The 27,839-nt window shown below is 41.9% G+C and overlaps 1 protein-coding gene across 2 annotated transcripts in view; it reads left to right on the plus strand.

The window, feature by feature from the left end:
* sbf2 (SET binding factor 2) overlaps positions 1–27,839 on the plus strand; it is an 88,935-nt gene that overhangs the window by 56,937 nt on the left and 4,159 nt on the right. Inside the window, exons 18-37 of one of the 2 annotated variants that reach the window (XM_069524255.1) lie at positions 5,318–5,488; positions 6,014–6,285; positions 8,100–8,272; positions 8,688–8,761; positions 10,669–10,864; positions 11,068–11,195; positions 12,209–12,384; positions 12,532–12,665; positions 12,738–12,939; positions 13,397–13,593; positions 14,220–14,360; positions 15,611–15,694; positions 17,485–17,559; positions 19,317–19,495; positions 21,741–21,917; positions 22,302–22,403; positions 24,695–24,880; positions 25,885–26,011; positions 26,630–26,757; positions 27,553–27,777. In XM_069524255.1, the coding sequence (XP_069380356.1) occupies positions 5,318–5,488; positions 6,014–6,285; positions 8,100–8,272; positions 8,688–8,761; positions 10,669–10,864; positions 11,068–11,195; positions 12,209–12,384; positions 12,532–12,665; positions 12,738–12,939; positions 13,397–13,593; positions 14,220–14,360; positions 15,611–15,694; positions 17,485–17,559; positions 19,317–19,495; positions 21,741–21,917; positions 22,302–22,403; positions 24,695–24,880; positions 25,885–26,011; positions 26,630–26,757; positions 27,553–27,777 (3,147 nt within the window). The remainder of the gene's footprint in view (positions 1–5,317; positions 5,489–6,013; positions 6,286–8,099; positions 8,273–8,687; positions 8,762–10,668; positions 10,865–11,067; positions 11,196–12,208; positions 12,385–12,531; positions 12,666–12,737; positions 12,940–13,396; positions 13,594–14,219; positions 14,361–15,610; positions 15,695–17,484; positions 17,560–19,316; positions 19,496–21,740; positions 21,918–22,301; positions 22,404–24,694; positions 24,881–25,884; positions 26,012–26,629; positions 26,758–27,552; positions 27,778–27,839) is intronic. The other variant, XM_069524256.1, reaches the window with a different exon arrangement.

Below are 27,839 nucleotides of genomic sequence, written 5' to 3' on the forward strand. Positions count from 1 at the left end.
CAGTAGCTGGAATGTATCTGTTTTTTAAACAGTTGTTAACACTTAAGGATCAACCAGTGTGTTTGAGTCTGAGCATACAAGACCATGAAAGTCACTGAAAATAATGTGAGCGTAATTGAGTCATTTAGATTTGTCTTAATCCCAGAGAAAAGAAGGACAGTGTTGAGTGTGCTGCCACACTGGGTCTCTCAATCAAACCAATAACGATCGAGTTTGATGACATCATGAAGCTGCAGTGGAAGTAAAGAGCAGCCCACTTGCTGCAACTGGCCAACTTTCTCTCCTCGTATACCATTTGCCTGGGAAGTTAGAGCATTGACGGATGTGTCTCAGTTAAAAACAGAGCAAAATGAAATGTCCCATTACCTTGACTGAAATTTGGGATTTCACTGGGTTTAAACAATGTTGAAAATATTGTGGATAATGTAAGTACAAAAGTCAACAAAACATAAAACATAGGTCAAGTCGTTTTTAGATGTTTTAATGAAGAATTGTATCTGTGATGAACCCTAATCTCACATAGCAGACCTGGTGTAGGACATATTTCATTAGACTTATATATACATAAACTACTAACCGTGCATGACAGCCGTACTCTGCAAGTGGTTTAATGGCGTTAAGTGTAATGGTGCAGTGCTGTTGCATCATTGTTTAAGGAAGGCTCTGCTACTTGTAAATATCTTTAGGAACGTGAGCAGGTTGTTTGTGCAGTGGATAAATTCAACGACTTGCTCAAAATTAATGTTGTATACTGAATCAAGAACCAGTATCATAAGCAGGATGAGAAGAGGTAGTGGCCCATTTGATTTACTGCACATCTTTTCAATCAATTCAATCTTCTAAATATAATTGTTTTTGACTGCTGTTGCCTACCAAACATTTTTAGCCACTGCACATTTAATACCGCTAGTGACGCTGTTCAAGTCCCTGTTTGGTATTAGTGACCAGACTTTGGCTGTGTTCATGTGTACAGTGTTCCCGTCCCGATGGCTCATAATTCTGCAGGCCGGGGAATGTGGGAAGTTCCCTTGATCTGAAACCATCTGCTCCCAGATTCTGCCGGATAGAGACAGACTGTGTTTCGTTGCTAGCCATATGTTGACACTGAGCAGGTTATGCAGTTGACCCACATTTGGTTTCCCCCCAACTCGACCCCTTGTGAATGTTTCCCTGGGACAGGTGTTTATGGAACACTGTTTGAAATATATTTGTTAACATTTCAGACAGAAGGAAATGTGAGCGAATTTGCAAAATATCTTTGGGCCATGATTGTGCACGGATGGAGTCATTTGGCCTATTTAAACACAACCTTTGCACGGTGGCCCTGTGTTAGAGGTGAGGTTTTACATTTTGTTGCTCTGGCATTTACTATCTAGCGAGGAGTAGGTTTATCAGGAGATGAGCAGGTGTCACTGACATGTGGATCTGTTGTTATCATGCTTTGAAACCTGCATGATATTTCCTCTGACATTTGAATGTGTCGCTAGAGTGAATGGCTCTGTCCAGGGGGGGAAACACAGATTTGATACAGCAGCAAGTGAAAAACAGAAATGCAATTCTGGATTACTTGCACAACAAGCACACTTGGATGTTAGCATTCTTACAGCCATAGTTTATTCATGGGGGGGGGTTTGGCAGAACGCTCTGTCAAACTGCTCTGCACCACGTCCTTGTGAGGAAAATGACGTACTGGGTGAACCCTGTGTAGCTCAGAAATGTCCCGCTCTTGACCATATCCATGTTTACTTTGTTTGAGAACATTTATGTTACCCGCACATCATGTTTTTTACAAAGTCATGGCCTATGGATACCATGATGTCTTTGTTTATTAGTCTGACATTCACCATGATGTTCTGTGTTTGTTTTACGTGACCAAATAGTGTAAATACGTGTTGTTTGAATGCAGGCTTTCTCGTGGTTTCAGGGGACATGTAGTTTTCCTCCACGGTGCAGTGGCTCACGTAGAACTGTAAAGATGAGGAGATGGATTGTGTACAGGTCAGATGTGCATTCCCACAAGGCACATGTCCTCAAATTAATGACTGTTTTGGCTATTTAGAGATTCTATGAATTCTCCCAAAGCACTTAAAATGTTGCTGCCCAAAGGCTGGTGACATAGCACATACAGAATATCTTTCAGTGAGAGCAGCACCATCTCTCATTCTCTGCGAGACACACTTGACATGTGTGTTGCTGTATGCCTCTCTGGTTGATGTATGGAGGTCACAGTCATCATCATACTCTTTACAATCATGTCCAAAAGTTCAAAACATCCCAAATCCTGATTACCTCACTCCTCTGACCTGTTCAGACCATTGTCTCCTGTCTGTCTCTTTTTTTCCCCTTGTTTTTCACCCATGCAGTCCTCCTCTTCTCTAGTCACGTGGTCAGACGGCTGTGACGGTTGTATACTCCCTCCTCATCTACACTTGCTACTTCCCCTTCCTCCTCCCTCTTCCCTGTTTTCTTTTCTCCTTCCCAGTCCTCCTCTGTGACCATCTGTCTTGTGCATGCCTCTGTAAGCTCCCATGTATTATCATATTTGGAAGCGATGACCTCGGTCAAAATGACCTGCACATATCTGACAAGTCTGAAAAGTACGATCAGGCTGTGTAAAGACAACATAGACGAATCACACACAACTATATACACACACCCACACGACATCTGTTGAGACATGAAAAACAAACAAACTCAGAAAAATTAGAGAATAGTATCAAGTTTTTTTCAGGTCCATCCTTTAAAGGGGAATGCTGGTATTTTTCAACATGGGCCTCATGCTTATAAATGTGGGTGTGTAAATGAATTGTATACAAAAACTTTTGGAATCGTATTAATAGATTGTCTCCGCAGGCAGCCATGACACGCCAGAAGTGGCTGACTATAATCGTATGCGGCACTAAAAGCAATTTCTTTCACCAATAATGGGCTCTAGTTTTTAGTCTGGGTCTTTGCCAAGGACAAAATAACTTTAAGAGGACATATCAGGGACTGACGAAGTTGCCCCATAAGATAAAACTGAGCCAACGCCATCGTGTCGTGGCTGCCGTAGGAGGCGATTTACTGGATCGATTGATAAAGTATCATTCCTTTACACACCCACATTTATAAACATAGGGCCCACTTTAAGTTTGACCTCTCAGTCCATGTATTCTACAGTCTGCTCTCTGATAGCTTAAGGAGTGGCAGCATTGGGAGCATTATAATCTCTCTTCAAAGCATTTCTTGTCTCAGCAGATTTGTCCTTGTCATTCAATCCTGCATTTCACTGGCCTGATTCCCATACTCAATAAAGAGGGTATTTCTGTTTGCTCTAAACATAGCATAGCTAACGTATTCATCTCTGTTTCTAGAGAGAAAACTATTAATCTAACCAAACTCAGTGTCATCCTCATATTGCCTCATGATCTACTGCAGAGTTGGATACTTCAACAGACTTCTTGTACATTTCAGGTGAAAGTGAGAGTGATTCAGATGGAAGGAAGAGATGGATTTGTAATATAGGACTAACTATATGTTTATAATGGCAACTGAAATATTGGGTTTTTCAAACTAACAGACTAACCGTGTCCAAGCATAACCAAACATGGACTTTTGTAGTCTCAGATAAAATTTCATCAGATCCCAATCTGTACCAAATATTAAAAGGTTTCTTTGTGGACCCACATTCTTACCACATCCTTGCACCAAGTTTTTGCGGTAATCGTCCAGTAGTTTTTGTGTAATCTTGCTTACAAATAAATAAACACATGAAAACTACCCTGGTGGAGGTAAAAAAAAGTGTATCGATGGTGGGAAGTCTCCTTAATGAAAGTTAGCTCAGGTTTGTCCAAAAAGTTGGATAAAGTTGCTAAAAGTGTCTGAAAAGGGGGAAAATCTTCAATAAATGAAGTAAGTTGCAAAGCCTGTGAACGCCCCGATGATGACATTAAATAAACTGTTTGTGCAAATTCATTCAGTCATTCAGTAACAATCATATTTATAGGACTGGATCAGACACAGAATATTTCAGCATCACAAAAAACAATGGTTGACTGATTAAAAACAACGAACCAGACATGACGAGGGGCATTAGCTCTCTGTCATCCCAGCCCTCCTCTCTCTTGGCTTCTGGCCCATCACAGTGGAAATAGAGCTGTTCCGCCTGTTATAATTGCAGTTACTCTTCCAATTCTCTCCTTTCAAAGGAAAACTCAGAAGTGATAATGCAAACCACTGAATTGTGTCAGACTCAGGGGGGAGAGAAATCAGAAGCTAATCTAATAAAGAGGCTTGAACCGTACACATGGCCATCAGCCTCTGCAGGGATGTGGATGGTTGATGAATGACGGTCATTTATTGGCACTTTGAGCTCATGGTTCAGCCCATGTTATTTGTGCTATGAAACTTTGCTTTGCTCTTTGGTCCTCGCTAATGAAAACAACAGTTTCCAAACAAAGTGGGCAGGAGGAGGGGTCTGTCGCTCCACCAGGGGTTGTTATCTGTTAAAATGTTACGACCCACAGAGAATAATTGATTTCACTTTGAATACTGAGGCTGGCGTGGTTATCTCCGTCTCTTAAGAAGTTGACAGTGACCCTTCAGCTCGGACCCTTTACTGACGCACATACCCAGTGAGAAATAAACTGTAACAACTGTATGTTGATCCTTTGTGTAATTAAGACCCAAGCACATATGTTGCAGAGGATATTTCAACTCTGGACAGGAGCAGTTATCATCACAGGGAGAAATTAAGAATTTAAATAACAGAGAAACTTCTTTTACAGTAGCAAGGTTAGAGGTGCTGACATTTTTACTAAGTAACCTCTGATGTTTATACAGTAAAGTATTAAAACCTTGGCAAAGTTTGTCTGAGTCTGTACTCACTGGGGTTGACAAGGTAATGTGTGTATATTTCTTTATTTTGTTGAGGTTTTTTTTATTGTGTAGTCAGTGTACAATTTCATTTTAACGCCAGAAACTGTATCACTAACAGTATTACTGACTTTCTGGCCCTTAACAAGTCAACATCTGGTTCACATCTATTCCGATGGGAGACGACGAACACATAAAATCAAAGAAATTGAAATGTAAATGAAAATTATTTTCCCCACTTTGTTCTTCAACACATTTTCTGAGTTTTTAAAGTCAAATTCTTTAGATTGAAAACTACCCGTGTAATGAATTTGAACAGTACAAACCAGCTTTTGGATAATTTGTGAAATTAAAAAAAAAAACTGCCCAACTCAAACTTCTATTAAAAGGCAGAGTGGAGGTTGTTCTGTCCATCTGTTTAAAGTAGATTTTTATGTAGTGCTGACTGGGTTTTTTCTTCCAGAAATTGGCTGCTGGCATAAACCAGTTTGCCTACACCTGCATCCAGGACCATCCCATCTGGACCAACCAGCAGTTCTGGGAAGCCACTTTCTACAGTGAGGTCCAGAGCCAGATACGAGCCCTTTATCTGAGCATGGCCGAGGAAAAAGGTGGCATCACTGCCAGGCTAAAGGTAATACTATATTAAAAAATGTACCAGTGTGAATATTGTGTGAGACGTCATATGAAGTCTGGTTAACCCTTTGATTTTAAATCCTTTTTTAAATAATTATTTAAGTAAATACTGCATTCAAATTCTAGCATTTTATCTGCTGCCATTCTTTCTATTTTATGATATTAAACTGAATATTTTTGTGTTTTGGACAAAAGTAAACATTTAAATATGTTTCCTTGTGGCTATAGGAAATTGTGCTACCCATGTTTAAAATGTTTAATTATTTTCTGACACGCACAACAGTTTTCATGATGTGCTGTGGTTTTCAGTCTGGGGACTGGGATCTTGCAGCAGTTCTCGAGATCATTCTTGCGGTGGTCACACTATAATTTATGGAACACAATTTGCACATTTATTTAGATTTATTTATTGAGAATAATTATCAAATTGTCTGTCACCGTGCAAGTCAACGCTCTTGTGGCCAGCACTTAAAACACAAGCCAAATCAATTCTTTCAAACTGCTTTAACTTTGAACTCTCCAGGATGCAACCGCTGTGCCGGCAGTGGGCCGAGATGACGAGCAGACAGCCATGGACCTGGCAGCAGAGCAGCTGCGTTCGTGGCCCAACTTGAGCAAGGAGAAGCAGCAGGAGCTGGTGAAGAACGAGGAGAGCACGGTGTTCAGCCAGGCCATCCACTACGCCAGCCTCATGGTATACCTGCTGGTGCCTCTGGACACCAGCAAGAACAAGCTGCTGCGCAACCCCCCCGCCGCCGACTGGGAGAGCGGCAGCAACAGCATCGTCACAAACAGGTCGGGGGAGCAACAGAAGAGGGAGCATGTACCTGTGATTTACTGTTGTGTAACATCTTTCACATGTTCTGACCATCCTGCAACATAACAAATTGACTGCATCAGAACATATTCCTGGCGTATTCAGGGTTGTCAGGTAGAACAATCAGTCTTACATGGAGGAAACCTCGAGGTAAGGTTTCATGGTCTGGGAGCATGTGTTCCTCTCTTAATAAGGTGATGATAAGTCTGTGGGTGGATGTGGCATAACTCACAGTCTACATGATACCTTCCAATTTAGCCAAATGGAACGTTTCCGTCCCACATCCATCCTGTGGGTTTCCATCACTACTGCACAACACAGAGTGAGGCTCATCTACTTCTGTTGGGAGGTTTAAACCCCTCAGGGCATCTTTAAGATGACTAACACTGCACTCACCCAAGCTAAACAACATAGCACTAAAAGTGATTTCCTGTGCTCTTCGGTAACTGTTGCAATAAATGAATCAGCGATTATCCCCCGGAATATTAGAATTTCAAGGCATGCACCTAAAAGACCTTCTTCCAAATTTCAGGGTTTGATACTCGACACTAGAACACAGTGATACTATTCAATTTTTTTATCCTTATTATGTACAGTACATGACTTATAAACATTCTGTTCTTTATCTCTCAAATATTTCCAAATAGCCACAAGAACACAGTGATACTACTTTATTTTTCTCTCACTCTCTCTAATGAAATGTCAGAAACACTGTGGCCAAGAATTTGTTTGTGTGGAAATTTCCTATCCTTTTCTTTCAGTTTTTGCCCCAGACTTGTTTGTTTCTCACAGAAGACATTTGGATTTCATCACGTGCTTGTATTTGCACATCCACAGGAAAGGTTGCATCACTGTCTCATGTGAAACATTCCTCTCAAATAATAGACACGATTGATCATCATTAACAGTAAGCTGAGGGGGGAGGGGAACCTTTTTTCTATCAAAGACCATTTCAGTTTCCATAACATTGCCCAGGGCCATATTAAGTTATTATTAATTAAACTAGAATTGCACACAGTCGAGTGCATACGTCTGCCAAGGCCAAACAATCCTACATGTGATTGTTGCTTCTCGTTTAAGTTCTATATTGTCTTGTAAAATGGAAAAAGGAAGTGGTGTAATAAATCAAATTATGTATTTGTCATAATAAATAGTTTAAGATATTGGAAAATTCAACAAAGATTTTGAAAAATCGCTTTATATATCCTTCTGAGCTACTCACCACAAAACCTGCCTGTGCAACATCATCACTGTCAGAATGTGGTTATTTTATTATTATGCAGCCAAACTCTGCTGAAGAGAGTGAACTTCATCCAAAATGTTGCAGCAGCTGCAAGTTTCCGGCTTGAGATCGGCGTTTTCATCACGGCGAGCACATCCTGGGAAACTAGGCACACTGTGTTGTCCTTAACATCAACCTTCTGCAACTGCTTCTCACCATGATGCTTGTCAGAAATATAACAGCAACGTGCATGTTTCCTTTACTCTGACCATGAACCTGACAGGCATCCAGCCAGAAGGGACCACTCTGAAGGACATGCCAGTCTACTAATTTGTTCTGCTGTTATTTCAGTTCATCACAGATAAAATGAATTGCTGACATGACATTCTTATTAACTGCCTCACGGGCCAGAACAAAGCATCTCATGCCAGGCTTTCAATTGCTCTCGTTTTTACTGGTTTCCATCAAAGTGCTTCTTCAGATCTATCTAACTGTGTGATCTCATTCTGCACCCAGACATAGTGGCTTGGCCTGTCTCATGTTCACTGTGTTGTCATGTACGTTTTACAGCATCGCTGGCAGCGTGGCAGAGAGCTTCGACACCGAGAGTGGGTTTGAGGACTCGGAGAGCAGCGACGTGGCAAACTCTGTTGTCAGGTTCATCGCGCGCTTCATTGACAAGGTGTGCACAGAGAGCGGAGTTACCCAGGAGCATATCAAGAGCCTGCACAGCATGATACCAGGTACAGCACTCACAGTGTTCATTCACACTCTGGCGCTGTCCTAATTCCCTCAGCTCTACACACAGTAACCCTGGGATGAGTGTATTCTCAGCTCAGGCTAACAACAGCACAGGCCTCTGAGCTGATTAACTCCTGACATGTTAAATGGCCTTAACATCTCTAAATACACACGGTGGTTGTAAGAAGAAGTGAATGTCCACGTGTCCCTCTGTTCCAGCACCTGTGCGTCTGTGTGTGTTTGTGTGTGTGTGTGTGTGTGTGTGTGTGTGTGTGTGTGTGTGTGTGTGTGTGTGTGTGTGTGTGTGTGTGTGTGTGTGTGTGTTTGTGTGAGTGTGTGTGTGTGTGTGTTCGTGTTCGTGTGTGTGTGTGTGTGTGTGTTCGTGTTCGTTCACTGACCTCAACTTCTGACCCACAGGTATTGTAGCTATGCAGATGGAGGCTCTCGAGGCAGTTCACAGGGAGAGCAGGAGGTTACCTCCCATTCAGAAGGTGAGCTGCTGGGACATCAGCTATTCATACATTATTTATTAAATAGGACTATAAAGCAGGATTTCACTTATTTGAATCCTAAATTTGATCCGAAATATTAGAAATTAGCATCTAATGAAACAATTTTTCGCAAGCTAAACATCGTCAGTTTTTAAAACTGGGTGGAGAAGTCCAAGTTTAGTGTTAGTTCATGTTAAAGGAAAGATGGGCCCAAACAGCCAACATAACATCTCGTCATTTTACAGCAAACAGAAGAATTTCTATCACAAGACAGCGTTATATCTATATCATGGATAAAATTCATTCCACAGGATCTCAGAAAGTCAATAATTCAATAATCTCACTTTAAGGCTTTAGAAAGTCTTAATTAATGTTCATTTGACACAGTTTAAAATGAAAGTTTTTTAAAGATATTTTTGGCAGCATGCAGTACATTAATATGAGCACGCTATATAAAACTACAAACAAATTGTTATGTCCACATGCTCAGTGTCTGGTTTGCTGCTCCTGCTCCGACTGCAAATCTCATCCCGTGTTTTCCAGTCATCATCGCACTTTATATTTTCCAGTTGGTGTTTTTGGACCCTGCTGTGCTACATGTCTGCCAGCTCCTAGTAATTTCTCTTGCACATCCTTACACACACAGACAAACATCATGCCAGTACTGCCTCAGGAGCAACCTGGAGTCCATGGTGAGCAGTCCGTCTGCTGCACTTTGTGGCTAAAGTCTTTCACGGTTTACGTGTTGGACAAAGCTTCCATCCCGGGCTGCGAGCTGTGAGCTGCATGCCAAATACATACTAAAAAAACAACACTGACTGTGGAGTCACCACTGGCCAGTATAGTTGTAGTAGTAAAAGCAATAGTGATGTGAAATGGAAAAACAGGCAATGCAGTTAAGATGCAGTCCTGACGAGAAGCATCAGAAATAATGAGGTGCAGAGGGACTCTGGTGTCCATTCAAGGACGGATTCATCAAGCTCTTATTCTCCTTGGGTCGGACTTCAACTCCTCCACGTTGGCTGTGGTCTTAATGGGGAAATGCTGTGAATGATCTAATGTCCATCCTTGTTTGTGACAACGGAAGTGTTTCTCTACTGGCTGCGGAGGCCAGAAGCAGCTGTAGCAACATGGTGCACACTGGACAATTTATACAGTAGAGGAAGTTTGTCAGATGATGTTTGTTTTTTAGATGCAGTTAATTTCACTTTTTTAAAGAATAAAGGTTACACTTACTACACTCCCTTCAGTTACACACAGTTTCACAACTCTTTCAACTGAGTGGGTAGAATAAAAGTGTGAGTAAGTGCCGTTTTGAGTTTAACCTTTGAAGTGTTTTAGTTTTCTTCCATTGTTTAGTTGTTGTTTAGAGAACAGAGCAACAGGTCGGCTTCTTTAGGCCCAATAGGTTCAGTCAATCCTGTCAGTCAGGGTCCATATGTTCAAACTTAAACACAAAGTGAAAACTAATGATGGTTCCACTCACCAGTTGGACAAACAGAACCACTTTTCTTTTACAAACAGATCATGCGTTTTGCTCAGAGTGTTGAAAACGCTTAATTGGTCTCTGCACAGAGAATGAATTCATTTTAGTTTAAATAAAATTATTAAATCCTCAGTGTGCTTGCAATTTATGTTTTTCATCATGATGTGCATGCAAAGCTTATATTTGTCCAGCGTGAATGTGGTGTTGTGATTTGACATTATGATGATAAATTGATTTCCTGGCTTAAAAAAACCCAACTCATCTAATCTGACGCAAATATTTCTGCTGTGTCCTTTATTTTGAGAAGTTAACTGTCAACAACAAATGACTAATTTAAGCTCAGACGTGTTCCTGTGCAGGTTTGTATCACAGGTGTCGGTCCCTGGACATAATGTTGTGTTTTTCTTTCTTATTCCATCAGCCTAAGATTCTGCGTCCAGCTCTGTTCCCTGGGGAGGAGCTGGTGTTGGAGGGGTTGCGGGTGCTTCTGGACCCTGACGGCAGGGAGGAGGCCACTGGGGGCCTCCTGGGGGGTCCACACATCCTGCCAGCAGAGGGAGCGCTCTTTCTCACAACATATCGCATCATTTTCAAAGGAATCCCCCATGATCCACTGGGTAAATACTGAACTACATTTTATTTTTTCCAGTGCTTATATAATACATATGTTTTTACTTAAAATAAAACATTTCAGCAGAAATACAACTTTCAGCTTATTATTGTGTGCATTAAAAACCGCAAAAACAAAAATCGGCAGTGTGTCGTGTCAGTAAGATGTTGCAGTAATGTGGTGGTGTTCTTTATTCCTGTATGTGTCCAGTGGGGGAGCAGGTGGTCATCAGGTCTTTTCCAGTGTCCTCCCTGACCAAAGAGAAGAAGATCAGCATCCAGAACCAGCTGCAGCAGAACATGCAGGAAGGTCTGCAGCTCCGCTCTGCAACATTTCAGGTAAACCCTGAAACTCACCACACACTAGATAGATTACCACGGACACAAATCACTACAGATGTGAGAGGTTTTAGTTAATGGGATGAATTTAGCTGGTGATGTAGCTAGTAGTATCATCCATGGTTCTGTTTCTCAGATATTCACACATCATAATATTCACAAGTTTATACTTTTTCTTAATGCACTGGGTTGTCAGAGGATTTACAAACACAAAATCGAATGGCACTTGGTTGATCTCCAACAGTCTCCTTATGAAATCACTGTTTAATTCACCAGAACTTTTATTTGAATTCTCATCGAATTACACGCACTCATAAATGTCAGTCCACTTAAAGACTTTTTATCATCTAGAACCCTAAGCTGCATCAAAATGTAATGGGTTCTCCCCTGACTCATCCCACAGTTTCGTAATAATCCGTCCTGTAGTTTTTGTGTGATGCTACCTAAAACCACACAAACAAACAGACGTCGTTGATAACTCGGTGGAGGTGATTATGCACAAGCTTTTAAAAAAGCAAGAAAACTTAAAATTACAATTAACCTTAACCAGCGTGACACTTATAACCCCCGTCTCTTGTGTTTTATAACATGAGCTTGATTCTTAGAATCAAAGAAGAGGCAAGTATCCGCCAAGCATGTGTTTTTAGTCCTTAGACATGTTGCTGTAAAAGTTTTTATGATTCATTCCTTTCTCTTTACAAACACAAATTATGAAAGTGGCCATGTTTTTGGAGTGTAGGTCACTTGGCAGTTTTGTTTCCGGCTTCACTGCAGTGTGCATGCGTGCGTGGGTATGTTGTGGAAACTATGCATGAGCTGTTTTACCAATGATGTAAGACGTGAAAGATGCAGATCAGCACACTTTAGTAAATGTTTGGGGGTAAAAAGGTGAGGAACATTAGCAGTGATAAACATGAGATGCTCCTGACAGGTTGTATAGAAATTTAATCCAATATTAATATGGAATTTTTCCAGTGTTAAAGAATCTGTTTTACTGATGTTTGACTTTTTAGTTAATAAAAGTGGCTTTTGATGAGGAGGTGAGCTCAGAGATGGTCGAGATCTTCAGGAAGCACCTCCAGAGGATTCGCTACCCACAATCCATCTTCAGCTCTTTCGCATTTGCTGCCGGACAAACCGCCCCTCAGCTAATCCTTCCAAAGCAGAAAGAGAGGAACACTGGCCTCAGGTTTGTTTTGCAGCGTGCAAATCGAATACTGATTTCATATGAGAATCATGCTGCCAACTCATACATTTTTTCTCCTCTGGAAATGTTGAAACGTTGAGTTGCCAAAGCTGCACATATTAAAGTATGTCCACTTTTTGTTCCTTACAGAACTTTGTCCAAAACTATAGTCAAGGGAGCTAAGAGGGCTGGAAAGATCACCATGGGCCGTGGCAGCCAGAGCACGCTAAAGAAGAATGACAGAGGCAGCAGGATGACCTGGCATGAAGACGACGACATTTCAAGTGAGAGAAACCACACATGCATTCACAATGGTGTTGAGGGAGCAAATTAAACTGTTTGCGTGTGTGTTTCAGTATCGGACGATGGCGAGCCGCCACCCAGCAGCACTTTGCGGGCATCAGAGAAGTCCACCATGGAGCAGCTGGTGGAGCAGTCCTGTTTCCGTGACTACCAGCGCCTGGGCCTTGGCACCATCACCGCCAGCTCGTCTCGCTCCAAATCAGGCGAGCTGTTCAAGATCACAGCCGTGAACAGGCTCTACTCCCTCTGCCGCAGGTACGCTACCAGCCTGGAGACCTGCTGCCAGTTCATCAACTTTAGCTGCAGTGGAGCGGCTACACTAAAAATCAGCCCAGAAACTTGCTGATCTGTGCTGATTTCACTAATCACTGCACAGCGGGACTGAGAATATTCGTTTCCAGGATCTGTAGCCCTGCCAGAAGCCTTCTGAGCCTCAGTATCTCAAAAGGCCAGCGAGGGGGGGTGCTCCTCTACCTGGCAGGCAGATGTTTGACTAGTTTTGACAACTAGATTCAAATCCAGCCTGTTATACAAAAACACACATGCCGTGACTAACCTCAATCCCATGTTGGCTGCAAGCTCTGAAGGTGCTCAGCTGCATTTCTCTGTCTTGCTACATACATGTATCAACAAACCGCTTTGCAGGGTGGACATCGTTTTTTCTTGAAAACTGTTGGTGTTTGAGATTTCTGTTCCGTTGTCTCTCTGTCAGTTACCCGGGGCTGCTGGTGGTTCCTCAGGGAGTACAGGACAGCAGTTTACACAAAGTGGCGCGCTGCTACAGACACAACCGTCTGCCCGTCGTGTGCTGGAAACATCCGCGCACCAAAGCCATCCTGCTCCGCTCAGGAGGCTTCCACGGCAAGAGCGTGGTGGGGCTGTTCAAGTCACAGAACCCCTCCTCTAACGGTATGGACTTTTTCGTTTTATGAAGTTAGTGAAAAGTAATTTAATTTATCTCAGCTAGCACCCCTCAAGTGGACTTTAGGGACTTCAGACATTTTCCTGAAATTATTCACATGGGCATTATGTAAGAACCCGGACAAGTTTTCTTGCCTGCTCTCTAGTAAATTGTCCAAAAACGTCCAATTGAGCCCATGTGATGACTAAGTGAGTTGGTGGGTTGAGTGAGTCGGAACACGTGACTGATGCAAAACTGAAAAAAACTAAAATAATACAAACATCTAAGGAGGAAAAAAAGATGCCATACATTCGTGGAAGACGACTAGATTCAAGAGCTTTTGGTGATAAGTCATGACGCTGTAAACAAAAACGTGATTCCACAAAGGAACTTAAGCTTTATGTTCTGCCTCCTGCATGTTCTGCTGGGGGGGGCACCTGCTGCGTTTTTCACATGTGAAAGGCAAACTCTGGAAAATGTCTGGAAACTTCATTCACGTCTGACAGAAATAAACAAAACCATTGGATGCTTTTTTCTGTAAAACACTGGATCTGTGATCTGCAGTTTGATTTTTGTTTAAGTGATGGTCTTTATTAACTATCTGTGTAAATAAAGTGTTGTGTTCTTCCTTTAGCTCCTACCTCATCCTCAGATTCATCCAGTAGTCTTGAACAAGAGAAGTACCTGCAAGCCATCCTCAACTCCATCCCCATCTACTTCAAAATGAACGGGAACAACACGCTGTCCAACCGCTCCCTCATCGGCCTCTCACCAGGTAAAACTGCTCCGACACCGAGACTCTAATAATGTTCAAATTCTGGTTTTGTTTATTTGGTGAATAAAAAACAATGTACTATCTATCAATATATAATCTACTCATAGTAAAACAGTTATTTCTGCCATTAGAATATTTTGATCTGAGGACAGAGTTATTTTCTAACACGTTAGTGCCCGATAGAAAACTAACCAAGCCCAACGCAACATTCCGTTTTTTGTGTTCGAACCCGACCTCAGTCTGATGTTTCCATGATTACAATTACATGCAGTGGAAGCAGTCAAGCAGATAGTCCAGCCAACATGACTGAACCCGTCCCAAACCCAAATTTCATTTCAACATTTTTGAAATGACTTCTTGAGTCTGATGGTTCCTGAAGGGCTCTAGTTCAATATCCTCACTCTATTCCGGGACCATTTGGATTTTTAGACTTTTTTGCCCAGAGTTAAGTCTCTCAGGCTGCACCCATACCTTCTCTTCTTTAACAGTTTCATCTGACCACAAACAAAACTAGGACCATGTTTGTTTTTATTATTTATCTGCAATGAAATGCATTTGAGCAATTTAAAAAAATACCAGACATCTAATTAGTAATTCCAACTCTGACATTGGTGATAACAGTATTTATTTACATGTCATAAACATATATATAACTTCCATGTGGTGTGAAAACAGCATTAGAATGACATTAGCTTAATATATTATCCACATAACCGTGCCTGTGAGGTTTGACTCTGAGCAATTAGCTCCTTCAAAGTAAAGCACCTGACTCACGTGCTCCCACCTGACCTGAATGTGCTGCGCGATGGCCTTAGTGCTGCCGTGGGAAAAAAAACTTGAGCTGTTTACAAGGGACAAGAGACCACGGAGAGTTCATCACCTCCGATAAAGAGAGAATCTGCAGACTTGCAGATTTATTTCTGTTCACTTGAGCTCTGTATTTTCTCTGCCATCACATCCCCTTTGTGTTTGCTCTGGTCAGCAAAGCAGAGCAAAGCCCACTTATCTTAGTGTGTGTGTGTGTGTGTGTGTGTGTGTGTGTGTGTGTGTGTGTGTGTGTGTGTGTGTGTGCGTGTGCGTGTCATAGACTGAGAGAGCGCCTGCTTGGGAGAAATACTGTATCTTATATTTGTTAACAATTGGGAGGAAATGTACACAATAAAAGGTTATGTAAGAATCACAGGACAGCGTGGGGTCACTGTCCAGCACATCCATCTCTTCTGACACCCCCATGAATGATTTGTCTCCAGGCAGTGAAAGGAGGACGTCCAGGATACCAAAGATGGCTCCTGTCCATTTAGACATCCCATTCTCAAACAGCTTCACCAGAGGAGGTGAGTGTTTTCAGTTTCTGTGGTTCTGCTTCCTGCTCGGCACATCGTCATGAGTCCGCCTGCTGCCAGATTAAACAGCACAGTCCACCAGTACAGTCATCAGAGTCTTTTAACATCATCCACTCAGTTGAGGGAAACATTACATTTTAATCACAATAGATTATGGAGGCTGTTGATTTTCTTGCCAGAGCTCCTGGTTTTCCAGATTTTCTACTCCTCTGATTTGTTTTTCCACATTGGTCACATATTTGCTCATTTTTCTCTTGTTGTAAAACACATTTTAGAAATATGACATTACAATATGTAAAATCACACACTTTCAGATGGAGAACAGAAGACAAAAGTATGCAACTAAATTGCAGACATCCTGAAGGGGGATTTATTTGTCAGATGGTTATGAAATATTATAACAACCAACAACAATGACATTTATTTATATAGTATCTTTCATAATGCGGCTTTACAACAATAAATGTACATAAAAGACAAGAAGCCATACGATGAACATAAAAACAGTTAATTAACAGAAAGTAAGATGGAAATAAAACCCAGTAAGTAAAATTTGAAATAAAATAAGGCTGAAGAATAAGAGCGCCATATAAATGCAGAGAAAAGCAGTGCATAACATACATAACAAAAACAAATCAAATACAACCTTTTAAACATCCATTATCCCTCGACAGGACATTGAATATAATGCTTAACAGTACGGTATAAGAATAGTTTAAGCACTGGAGTGAGATCTTCTGTAGATCTGTAGCTTATAGATGTACATGTATGTATAATAATCACTTTTTCAAATATTTGCTATTTGGCTGAAGTCTCCAGATCCAGATGACAGAACAGAAATTCCCAGCCACATGAACCTTTTAAAGTGTTGCTGTCAAATGAGCATTACAGTAAATGGAATCTCCCAGATAAAAACTGAACGTGCTGTTGCTGTTTCGATGAAACCATTATTATTGTGTCAGATTGAATGTGAACTTTGCAGTTTTCTTTCCCTGAGTCACAGGTGTTTTTCTGCATGTCTCAGGTGTTAGTAACTGGGTCAAAGGTCAAAGCAATTCTGAAACTGACTCACTGTTTGATTAACGCCCTAAAAAGGAAGAGATGTCACAAGAAATTATTTGTAAGTTCAAACCACCAGACTGCAGCTCAATCCAGTAAAACCTGCTGACCTCGGAGAAAAGGATTATCTCTGGCACATTCTTTGGACTCTGGAGAAACGTCTGTGTCAGGATGTCCTAGAATTAGTCAGATTTTTCTGAGATTACATGAAATATTCAAGGGGCAGCAGCACCTTCATCTGATGAACTCTTACTAGTAAAACTGACAACTTGTACTTCAGTATTGACAAGAAGATGTTACAGATGTTCGACAGAGAGAGCATGAAGCAGACAGAGGGCGAAGTTGTTAAAGCTAAAGATTACAGATGGAATTTTAGTCTTAAATGTCAAACCAGACGAGTGCAGGTACTTCAGCCTGGGACCTGTTTGATTTAAACATGTCTCACATTCATTCATGCCAGGAATTTGGTAACTTCCCTTTGTCTTCACACCATCACTCATAATCCTGGACACACATATTCATGCATGTTGAAAAAAATCATTCTCCTCATCATATGTGGACCAGTCTGACATTTGACCCTTATCGTCTTCATTTGCATGTCTGTCTGAAGTGGTGGTTAGCAGGTGTGGTGGTGATGTCCCTATCATGTTGACGTCATTGATCTTTTCCATGCCCCCTCCCCCCTCTCTCTCTCTACTACCTGTACAAAAACCACCACCCAGTGCTTGAGTACAGAGATAAACTATTCACTCACTCAAACCAAAAACCTGCCAGTAAGGAGAGAATCCCTCAGCAAGGTACGGTCAAACTGTCTCTTTGGTCTGCTGCTCCTCTCACAACGCTGCTTCGCTCTCTAACTCATTCTCCACACATCAGCCGCTGTTTTTTCCTCTCGCTAACCTACATGCGCTCACTAACCAAATAACGACCACGCTGCACCATGCTGCAAACCCTTTACAAATCCCTTGAGTGACGCAGTACTAATCATGGCTGACTCTGTGGGCGCTCCACTGGGAGCTGTGGTTTTTCACAAACCAAAGTGGCTTCTCTGATGTGGCCTCTTCCATTGTTGATGTGTTGGCACAGCCGGGCTGTGGTCAGTTAAGAGCCAGGTCCAGACTTAACTAAGCTGTTTGTCATGGCAGACAAGTCATGAATCACACACTCACACACACATAGACACACAGACACAGCGTGGCCCCTCTAGTCGTCTTTAGTGTTATGAAAACAGCTTGAGTATTCTGAAAATGTGACCCCAAAGGATTGGTTTGAAAAGTTTGTGGTAAGATGTGATGACAGAACTCATTCTAGTCTTATTATCAGGTAAACACATTGTTATCTTCACCAAGCAATTTGTGTTTTCATCTGTGTTTCATTTGTTTGTTAGTTTGCACGATTAAATAGAAACTACTGGGCAGATTACCACAAAACTTGGTGGAAGGATGCACTATGGGTCAGGAAAGAGCCAATCCAAATTTGGTGTTAATCCTGATCAGGAGTTGGATCTTTCTTGAACATTTTTCAACATTGTCATTGATTTCTCAGATAATAATTGTTGTATCTTGAGGGGAAAAATCAGGCATGTATAGGGGCCTCATAATATATCATTTAAAAATAAATTAAGAACCTGGCCTCAGTCATTGGTCAGTATTACCTCAACTAAGGAAGTTGTTTGTTTGTAAGCAAGATTACACAACGGATTTACACAAATCCTACACTTTGTGGTAGGATGGGACATGGAAGAACCCTTTAATTAAATTGTCCAGGGTGCTTTTCAACATTTTCATTGATTTCTTGGGTGTGTGTGAAATCTGGTGCTGATCTACATAGAAATCTAGATCAAGTGAATGTTGTTTCATCGTGGGTTCTGTTGGGGCTTGGTGGATGTATACACTGTACTGAGAGCCATTTTACTTATTTCAGTTATGGTAATGCTATAAAAATTGGGCGACCCGGACAAAGTGTTTCTCTGAGCTAAATATTTGAATATTATAGTTTTCATAACCCCGAGTTTTTGCTCTAAAAGAATTTCAAGTTATCTCCGACTTGTATTTGAGTCCATTCAGTCAGCGGCTGTTATATAACCGGCCTCTTTGCAGAAGCCGCCATAAGTAGCAGTTTGACAACCATACAAATTCAACAAAGCCTGAATGTGATTACTGTGAAGAATCATGTCCTTCATGCTCATGATAGTGATTCATGCTGTTCGAAAGTACTGCATGCTGAGTTTCAGAGAAATGGTTTCTAGATTTGTCGAATTACTAAGAAATTCCAACAACTTCTGCTTCTAACATCTCTCTAACATCTCAACACTCCCGAGGCACACAGGCGACCGCTTTGTTGGTGGACTGAGAGAATGACGGTGTTTATATAATTGCTGTTGTATTGCCGTGCATGTAAATGTAGTCCGCATGTTAGGTGTTGTTCATTACTCAGTTTTAGTTTGTTTGACAGCATGTGTACATCAGTGGCATTTGAACAGGTCAGACCCCACATGTGTGCGTGTGTGCATGCGTGTGTGCGTGTGGGTGACTTTGCATCTGTGTGTTTGCAGGCATGTGGGCCAGCCTGCGCTCCAGCAGCAGACTCATCCAGCATCCGTCGGCCGCAGACGTGGGCAGCCGACTAGCAGGGAAGGATCTGGCGCCCCCCGCAGGGAGCAGCAGTCTGCAGGCTCAGCTTCTCAAGCAGCAAGCGGCCCTCTACATCTTCGGAGAGAAGTCACATCTGAGGGTGAGCATGAAAAAAAAAGCTGCTCTCGGGTGCCTCCGAGGACACTTTGTCCTTAATTGTTGTATTTCTACCCTAAGGAGAGATACAATCGTTTTCAATCAAACCCACTGTTCTGCTATGAAGTCACACGGTCATGGGGGTGTTGATTCAGTTGTTATTTTGCATGGCTGTCTGAGTTGATGATTATTGCACTCGACTCCGTCATGTAGGAAAAGCAAAGTAACTGTGATCTCAGTAATAAAAGTGTAAGTGAGTGTGTGTGTCGACAGAAACTAACTCCCAACATTGTACAATTCAAATTCATGGCAGAGGTGTTCAGATTGTTCAGATGAATCTTAGAGTGGTTGTAAAATGTGGAAAACAATCATCTCAGTATGTTTGAGGCTTTACTTTAGAAACTACATCCACACTTGTACCAAACGCAGCTAAGACAACACTTTTATTACAAGCTCATACACTTGTATGTGGAAGACGATGTCAGTGCTCATTGTCCAGGAAAGGATGAAAATTCAAATCAGGTTTGTTTCATTAATCCAACTACTGTAAGAGAAAATCAACTCATGAAGTTAAGTTATATATTTGAATAATAGCACATCAACAGCCGTAAGGTCGTTTTTAAATAGAGTCAGACTGATTTACCAGTGGAATCTTTCAAAGACACATCTGTATCGCAAACATAAACCCTGATGTCTTTGAAAGACTCATTATCAGGCTGACACTATTTAAAAACTGTGCTACTGTATGGCTGTTGATGTGTTATCATTCAAATATATGATGTAACTTCATAAAAACTTATTTCACAGCATAAACAATGCAGACTTGTAAAACATATATATGTGTGTGTGTGTGTTATGTTACTTTTTTATTAAGAAAATATGTTCATTATCTTGATTCGAGTTCTAGTATCGAGTATCATAACGTTTATGGTTAAACTGTAAAATATCAACCTTCAATTACATTTCTTTGTTGTAACGGTTCGATAACGACCTCTTAGGAATCCTTGCCTTTTCTTTCAACATATTGGCCAATATAGTTTTGGTCTATTTTAAACTCCCACTGATCACAGCCTTCTTCATCTCATTCTGTAAAGACTTGAAAGAATACCAGTTATAACTGAGTCAGTGAGTGATCACTGAGTATGTCACAGATTCCCAAAAAACACTGAAGACACTTTACAGTTACACATTAATTGTTTGTGTAAGTGTTTTATCGAATATAAACTTGTTCCTTGTCAGTCATTATGTTCCACGCAACACAAGGGTGCTGTTATTCAACCTTTGATCCAAAATGACGTTTGTTATTCCCAAACTGTCAACTGTGAACTACTCATTTTATTTTGTCATGTCTAAAGGTCCTTAACAAGCCTTTAAAACCCAGTCCTTTGATTTCATTCTTTGGTGTTGTGGAAAATGAGGATGCTGTGGGCCTTTAAGTGTTGGTGTCTTCTTTAATGTCTTGTAAACATTGTGACAGCATTGGAAAACCTTGTCACTTTTTGCATTTTTACAATAAAAAAAAAACTCAGAAGCTGTTTTCGGTCAGATGAGGAAGATTTGCTGTTTGTTCTGTCCCTGTTCTTTCTCTCTTCTCTATATAAAAAAGTGTCGTTAAGAATGTTTTCAAATGTAGTTATTTTTATATTTGCCCGACCAGTAAATTAAACTTGATCTGTGTAGCATTGACACAGCGTAAGTGATGAAAGGTTTAAAGGCTTCTAAATAAGTGACGTAAGAGAGAAAAACTAAAATTACAGCCCTGTGGTTGTCTGCCTCTGCCAAGTGGAAAATGATCTGTAAATCTCTGTGCAGAGTCATATAATATATGTTGAAAAGGAATTTAATAAAAGAGCTGAAAAGTGTATTTTGTCACAGTAAGTCTATGGATTGTTGAGTTATGGCCTTTGAAGTTTGACCACCAAAATAAATGAGCTAAATTGTGCAAAATTTGAAGAGATTTTTGGTTCACAGATTGGGATGAACAGTCAGACATCCAGAGTTCCTCTAACCACGGTTGTCACCGGTGCAGAGACATTCATGCAGTGGATGTGAAAAATTCAGAAAGGCTTTTTCATTTATTTAACAGTGAATGGTTCTGTAAATACTTCTCCATGTGTGTGAATGAGTAGCAACACCTTTACAGTGTAGCAACGAGGGTTAACACATAAAACTATAAGAGTACTTCAGCTGAAAGTCAACTTTCTAAGTAACTGGTAGTATTTAATCAATCTATGTCTCTGTTTCGACAGGGCCTCAGAGTGGACTCCTCTCTGAACTGTGAGCTGGTGCCGGTGGAGTTTGCGGACACGCGGCAGGTGAAAGCCGCGTTGAAAAAGCTGCTGAGGGCCTGCGCTCCCAGTGCCACGTCGTCGGACTCTGAGGACTCCTTCCTTAAAGCCCTGGAGGACTCTGAATGGATCCTGCAGGTGACAAAACATACAAGACATGCAACACGATTCTGCACTTTTTACCCCAACACAGTGAGTCCAAGTCAGATTTTAAAAAATGTGTGAGAACGACCCGGCAGTCCACTCTTCCTGCTCATCCTCCACATCAGTGTCACATAATGAATAAATCCACTCTGAGGACAGTTTCCCGAGAGAAGCAGATTCACAACGATGGGATAACAGCAGAGCTCTTATCATGCTGCTTATCTGATCGACCCTCTGCAGCCTTTGTCCTTACGTTGAACATATCATAAGCTGCCGAAAGATATTAGCTGTGGGAAACCCTTAGTAGGCAACTCTGCAAATAATTGTGCATGCGTGCGTGCATGTGTGTATGTGTTCACATATGTTAATCCCCCACAGATTCACAAGATCCTGCAGCTGGCACTGTTTCTGGTGGAGCTACTGGACAGCGGCTCATCCATTCTGCTCAGCCTGGAGGATGGCTGGGACATTACTACACAAGTGAGAAAGAGGCACACTTTAGAGATAAACACACAGATGTGAGGAAGAGGTTGAGAAGTTTGTCTTTTCAGTATATACGTTTCTATCATGCTGTTTTCCTTCAGAATTTCTTTTTCTGCATGAACAACACAAATATTATAAAATACCTTAGAGAGGTGTAAATGCAAACATAACACAAATTAGGTATGTTTATGAAAAGGGTTGTAGACTCGAGTGTGGATACCCAAACCCCCATGGACCCGTCAGGACCTGATGAGTAGAGCCAGGTTGGGACAGAAATCTTGAAATGAACATTCATACTGTTCACCCTCTGACCATTAAAAGCCTACACTGCACCTGAAGGCCCACAAACCGAGGACCTGGTGCAGGTCCAGATGGGGGTCCTCGTAACATTTCTCTCCCCTCTTTACTATCATAGCAGTTGATAAAAACACCACATGGAGGTTGTGGATCAAAAGAAATGCATTAATTCATTACAGTAAAGTACCGTCATTAGTGGGGAGCAGCAATGAAATGAAGCAATGTATCTCAGTTGCTGGCGTTCGGTGTAATTACACAGTTCCGTCCTCGTCTTCTTGAAAGTGCACAGATTCACTCATGCATGCACCAAAGTACAAAAATAACCTTGAAAGATTTTGTATGATCTGCCGATGGCTACAAACTCTGCTGTGTGACTAAAGATGAATTGCTGACTGCTCATGAAACATTTGTCTACGTAATGAATAACATATAACAGTTGTTGTTGTTTTTTTTTTACTGTTTTTCATGTTAAAACCAACAAAACACTACCCTTCCCAATTAAAGATATAAACAGGATCCAGATGCAGTCACACAACAGTTTAACAAGCAAGTACCTGATAAACAGAGCTTTACTTAGACAGCTGTTTAAATGACTGTGTGTCATTTTGACATTCATTATCCCATTGTCATATATTGAGACTTAGAGCAGAAACACGAAGCTTATAATGGTTTAAATTTGATGTTTGAATTCGACGACAGAGTTTATTAGAGATCCTCCTCAGACGGCACCTCTGCATGAGCCATGTGTGAATCATAAATCTGGCCACACCTGCCTCTCCCGCTCATCTTCTAATCGCTCGTGTCACTGTTGACACGATGGTGCTGGAGATAGATAATGAAAAGGTCCGAGGTCTTGGAGCCATATGTCACTGATTTGTGCCGAATTTAATCAGGAACGTTCACGGCTCTGATTTTGAGGCATGTAAACAAAACAGTCATTGTCGATCCTGATCAATTTCCAGTATCTGTTTGGTGCCGCACTCAGCATTTCATCACATATTTGCTCGCTGAGCTCATATTTTCCATGTTGACCTGTTAACGCGCACATGTTTGTGTTGCAAGTGCTCGACCTTCGAATGAGTTTGCGGTGGGCTTGTGAAGCCCTGGGCTGCTGTTTAAGAGTGGGCTTTGTGGACCCCTTATGCCAGGCACGTGTTCGGCCCAGAGCATCTCTCTCTCCACGGGCCACTGGCTCCATCACACCATGTCCTGATCGGTCGGCACAGGCAAATGGGCTCCATATGCTCTGGCTCTCCTGCATCTGTCCACGGACCATAGACACCCAGCAGACAGGATGCAGAACCACCTTTGCTTTCTCTCTAAACCTTGCGCTCTGTTTCTCCTCCTAATCCTCTGTCTAACCCTCGTTCTCATATCCACTCCGCTCTCTCATGCCTTTCTTCTTTTCTTAAATCCACTGTAGTCCCACAATAATCTCAGGGTCTTATTTGAGTGCCAGGGCACAGGGGGCTCTCTCTACCACTCGGGGCCTGATGGTCTTGTAAACCCCTCGGGGGAAGCCACAGACTGTTTTTCCCTCTCATTCCACACGCGTCAGGGCTCATTAGTTAGTGTTGGAGGAGACAGGGGCAGGGAAGCAGGCCAAGCACATTGCATGTGTAGACAAGTGGTTCTCAAATGGTGTTTTGTGGAGCGAGTACAAGTGTGACTTTGCTACAATGTTATATAAATGTTATTGATAACAGATGATCAGTTAAACATATGTTGTCAGGAGGCAAAAAAATAATGTTGACACTGGTGATAAAATGATTAAATAATAAGAATAAGATCATTTAAAAAAACAGGTGCTTCTTTTTTTATTTAAAGATAATCAAAAATTTTAACAAATTCATATCATATGTCTTTAATATGTCATATATACATATGTCTTAAATTCAAATTGTTGAAACCTATAGAATCCCTGTAAAAGAAGTCATTCCCTTTTTTCCTTTACTGTCGGCGGCGCTGACGTTTTTCCGCCCTGACTGCAGGTCGTGTCTTTGGTGCAGCTGCTGAGCGATCCTTTCTACCGCACTCTGGAGGGATTTCAGGTGCTGCTGGAGAAGGAGTGGCTGTCATTTGGCCACAAGTTCAGCCAGCGGAGCAACCTGAGTCCCAGCAGCCAGGGCAGCGGCTTCACGCCCATCTTCCTGCAGTTCCTGGACTGCGTGCACCAGGTGAGTTTCACTGCCCCTCACTTCCACAGCACCTCTGCACGCTCCAGTCTCCCTGTCCCTGCTACGTGACTCCTCGCTGCTTTCCCTCCACGGCCGAACGTCACTCACATCATCTGTGTGAGCTCATCACATTCCTCTAAAGCAAAGAGGCGAGGGGGTGAGGAATGTGAGAAATTCAGCTGTCATTAACTATACATTTGGTTCAGTTTTGCACCTCCCGGCACTGTATGTGTAAACCAGTGTGTGCGAGGGGGCTGCTGCCCAGATGCTCCATGAACCCCCTGTGATCAGCACTGAGCTGACTGCGCTTGTTTTTCAGCATCCCTTCACAATACAGTGCGTGTTTAGAGCAGCATGTGGAAAATTGCAGTTTTGGGGATTGAGAGTTTCAAGGAATGTCCGTGTGTGCCTCAGGATTTCACTGAGGGGGTGGGTGTTAATACAGCTGAGGTCCAGAGATCCGTGTCCGCTCTGAAATACTAACTTTAGAGGATGTTGTAGGGTTTTTCATGTCTCCAGGGGTCGTACGGACCCACTCCCATACACTTACATCAACGCATAGTTTCTGCATTTGTCTTTTAAAACCGTAGGCTTGGCAGTGAAGACAGTTTGGCGAGGGTCCTGGGGTCTGGAGAACTATAAACAGGGGGAAACTGGATTCGGACAAGAGCTGAAAATAGATGAGCATCATCTCCAAAACAGCTGTTGTTTTCGCCAGTAGACCCAGGTGGCCTCAAATATTCGGCACTTCTCTCTGGTTGGCCACCTCACACCACTGGATGGGAACAATGGGACTGCGGCTCAGTCTGGATTGTGTCTGGTGGTGATGATATCATCGACCTTTGCCCCCACACGGACAGGAGAGGTTCTTTCCTGTTTCTAACTGGTCATTTGTGCAGTGGAGGGATATGAAACCACAACACAAGGACACGGTCCATCTGCCGTACTCACCCTGACCCTTTCTCTCCCTGTTAATCTTCATGCATCTTTTCGTGCCTTTGCAGATTTTGGAGCAGCATCCTCTGGAGTTTGAGTTTAATCAGTATTATCTGAAGTTCCTGGCCTATCACCACATCTCTAACCGCTTCAAGAACTTCCTGTTGGACTCAGACTATGAGCGCTTGGAACATGGTCAGTGTCCTTTGCAATTTGGACTGGGGGGGATTTGTGTTGTTTTTAATATTTTCTCTTATCTCTTATACTGTGGAAAAGCTGCACTGACACTGACTCTATGTGACTCTCATATAACCACTGAATTAGTATTTTAACATTAACAATTTATATTTTCTTTAACAATATCTCTCTTTACTTTTAAAGTATTTGTAAAAAATGCAACACAGAAATGACAAGCAAAAAGGTTCCTGGGTGAAATCCCAACAATCCAAGGACATTCACTTTGGGTTTACGGAGAATTAATCTTAATTCTCTAGGTGTGAATTTGTCCCTGTGTGTGTTGGCTCTGCGATACACTGGCGACCTGTCAGCTGGGATTGCTTCCAGCTCTCTTGTTACCCTCAAAGGATAAGCAGCTCAGGAGGGAAATTTTAGTTTCATGTTTTCTTACACATACCTGGAGAGATAATTGATAAGTAATGATGAGATAAAGCAAAAGAATCAAATAAAAAATGATGACGCGAGATGTGTCTGTTATGCTGGTTCACAAAAAATGAGAGTTGCATCAAGCAAAAGGATCTGAGAGATGAACTGTCTCGTGTTCTTCATCATCGTCTCCTCTGTGTTTCTTGACAGGCTTGCTGTTTGACGATAAAGGTGACAAACAGGCGCGCAGAGGCATCTGTATCTGGGAGTGCATCAACAGGATGCACAGGCGGAGTCCCATCTTCTTCAACTACCTGTACAGCCCCTCAGAGAGCGAGGTGAGTGTTTGTGACCAGCGGCCGCTCTCATGCAGCTGAGCTCCTGCTCCAACAACACGTTTGTTCCACTCTGGGCCTCAATGATGCTGTTGTCAGCTCTCTGCTCAGGAGCAGCTGGAGCAAACTTCAGCTTCACAGCCCGAGAGGACACTTTGCATCACATCTTAAAATATAGATAAATAAAAATGTTATCCTTCGGTCTGTGTGGACTGGAGACAGACATAATCCAATAGTTTATTGATAAAATATCAAAAAGTAATGAGTTGTTTCCTGCAGTAACCAGACGAGAGGGTTATTGTTCCAATCATGTGTAATTAATATTGAATTGTTGTTCAGTGGTGGGATCAAACCATATGAGATTAATTTAGCAATACTTTACTCAGTTGAACACTGATACACTTTGAAAACGTGTAGCCACTTTGACTTATGGCTTTCTCCTCTTCTCCTATATTTTATTGTTAAGTAGAGAATCCAAATCATTGACCAAAGTAGATCTGAGGAAACTCTCATATTTCTGGAGTTTTTTTTAAACGCATGATTGTGGTTATTTTGTTTTATGATAATTTAGGGGGATTTTTGTCCTTTCAGTTTTCTAACAGAAAGACGTTCTGTTAGTGATTCAGCCTTGTTTTGAAGAAAGAGCGGATCGTCCATGCTGATGATGTTTCCTGTTATATTTCAGCTGTGTTGCAATTCAATAAGAGGATCTTGCATAACTACTTAATTACTGTCATAGAGAAATTAATCATCATCATAGGACGGCATTTGATTCTCGATGAAACTGTTGTGTTGCAGGTGATTCTGAAGCCATCGACCGGCATCCCCAGTCTGAACAAATGGGACTTCTTCACGGACGAGACTCTGTCCACAGGGCCTTGTTACGACTGGCGGATGATGGCTGCGAGGTCGGAGAGCTCGGAGGAGGCGGACACCATCTCCAACAGTAAGAGGAGGATTGTTTGGCCGTGTTACAGCAGCGTGAGCCGCGCTCAGCCCAATGCCATCACCAAACTCCTCGCTGTAAGTGCCTTCTACCTAAACTGTGACCTCAAGTTTGTGTTGGATCCCGTTTCGCATTTAAC

The sequence above is a fragment of the Paralichthys olivaceus genome, chromosome 1 (assembly GCF_024713975.1).
Source record: "Paralichthys olivaceus isolate ysfri-2021 chromosome 1, ASM2471397v2, whole genome shotgun sequence".
Taxonomy (NCBI): domain Eukaryota; kingdom Metazoa; phylum Chordata; class Actinopteri; order Pleuronectiformes; family Paralichthyidae; genus Paralichthys; species Paralichthys olivaceus.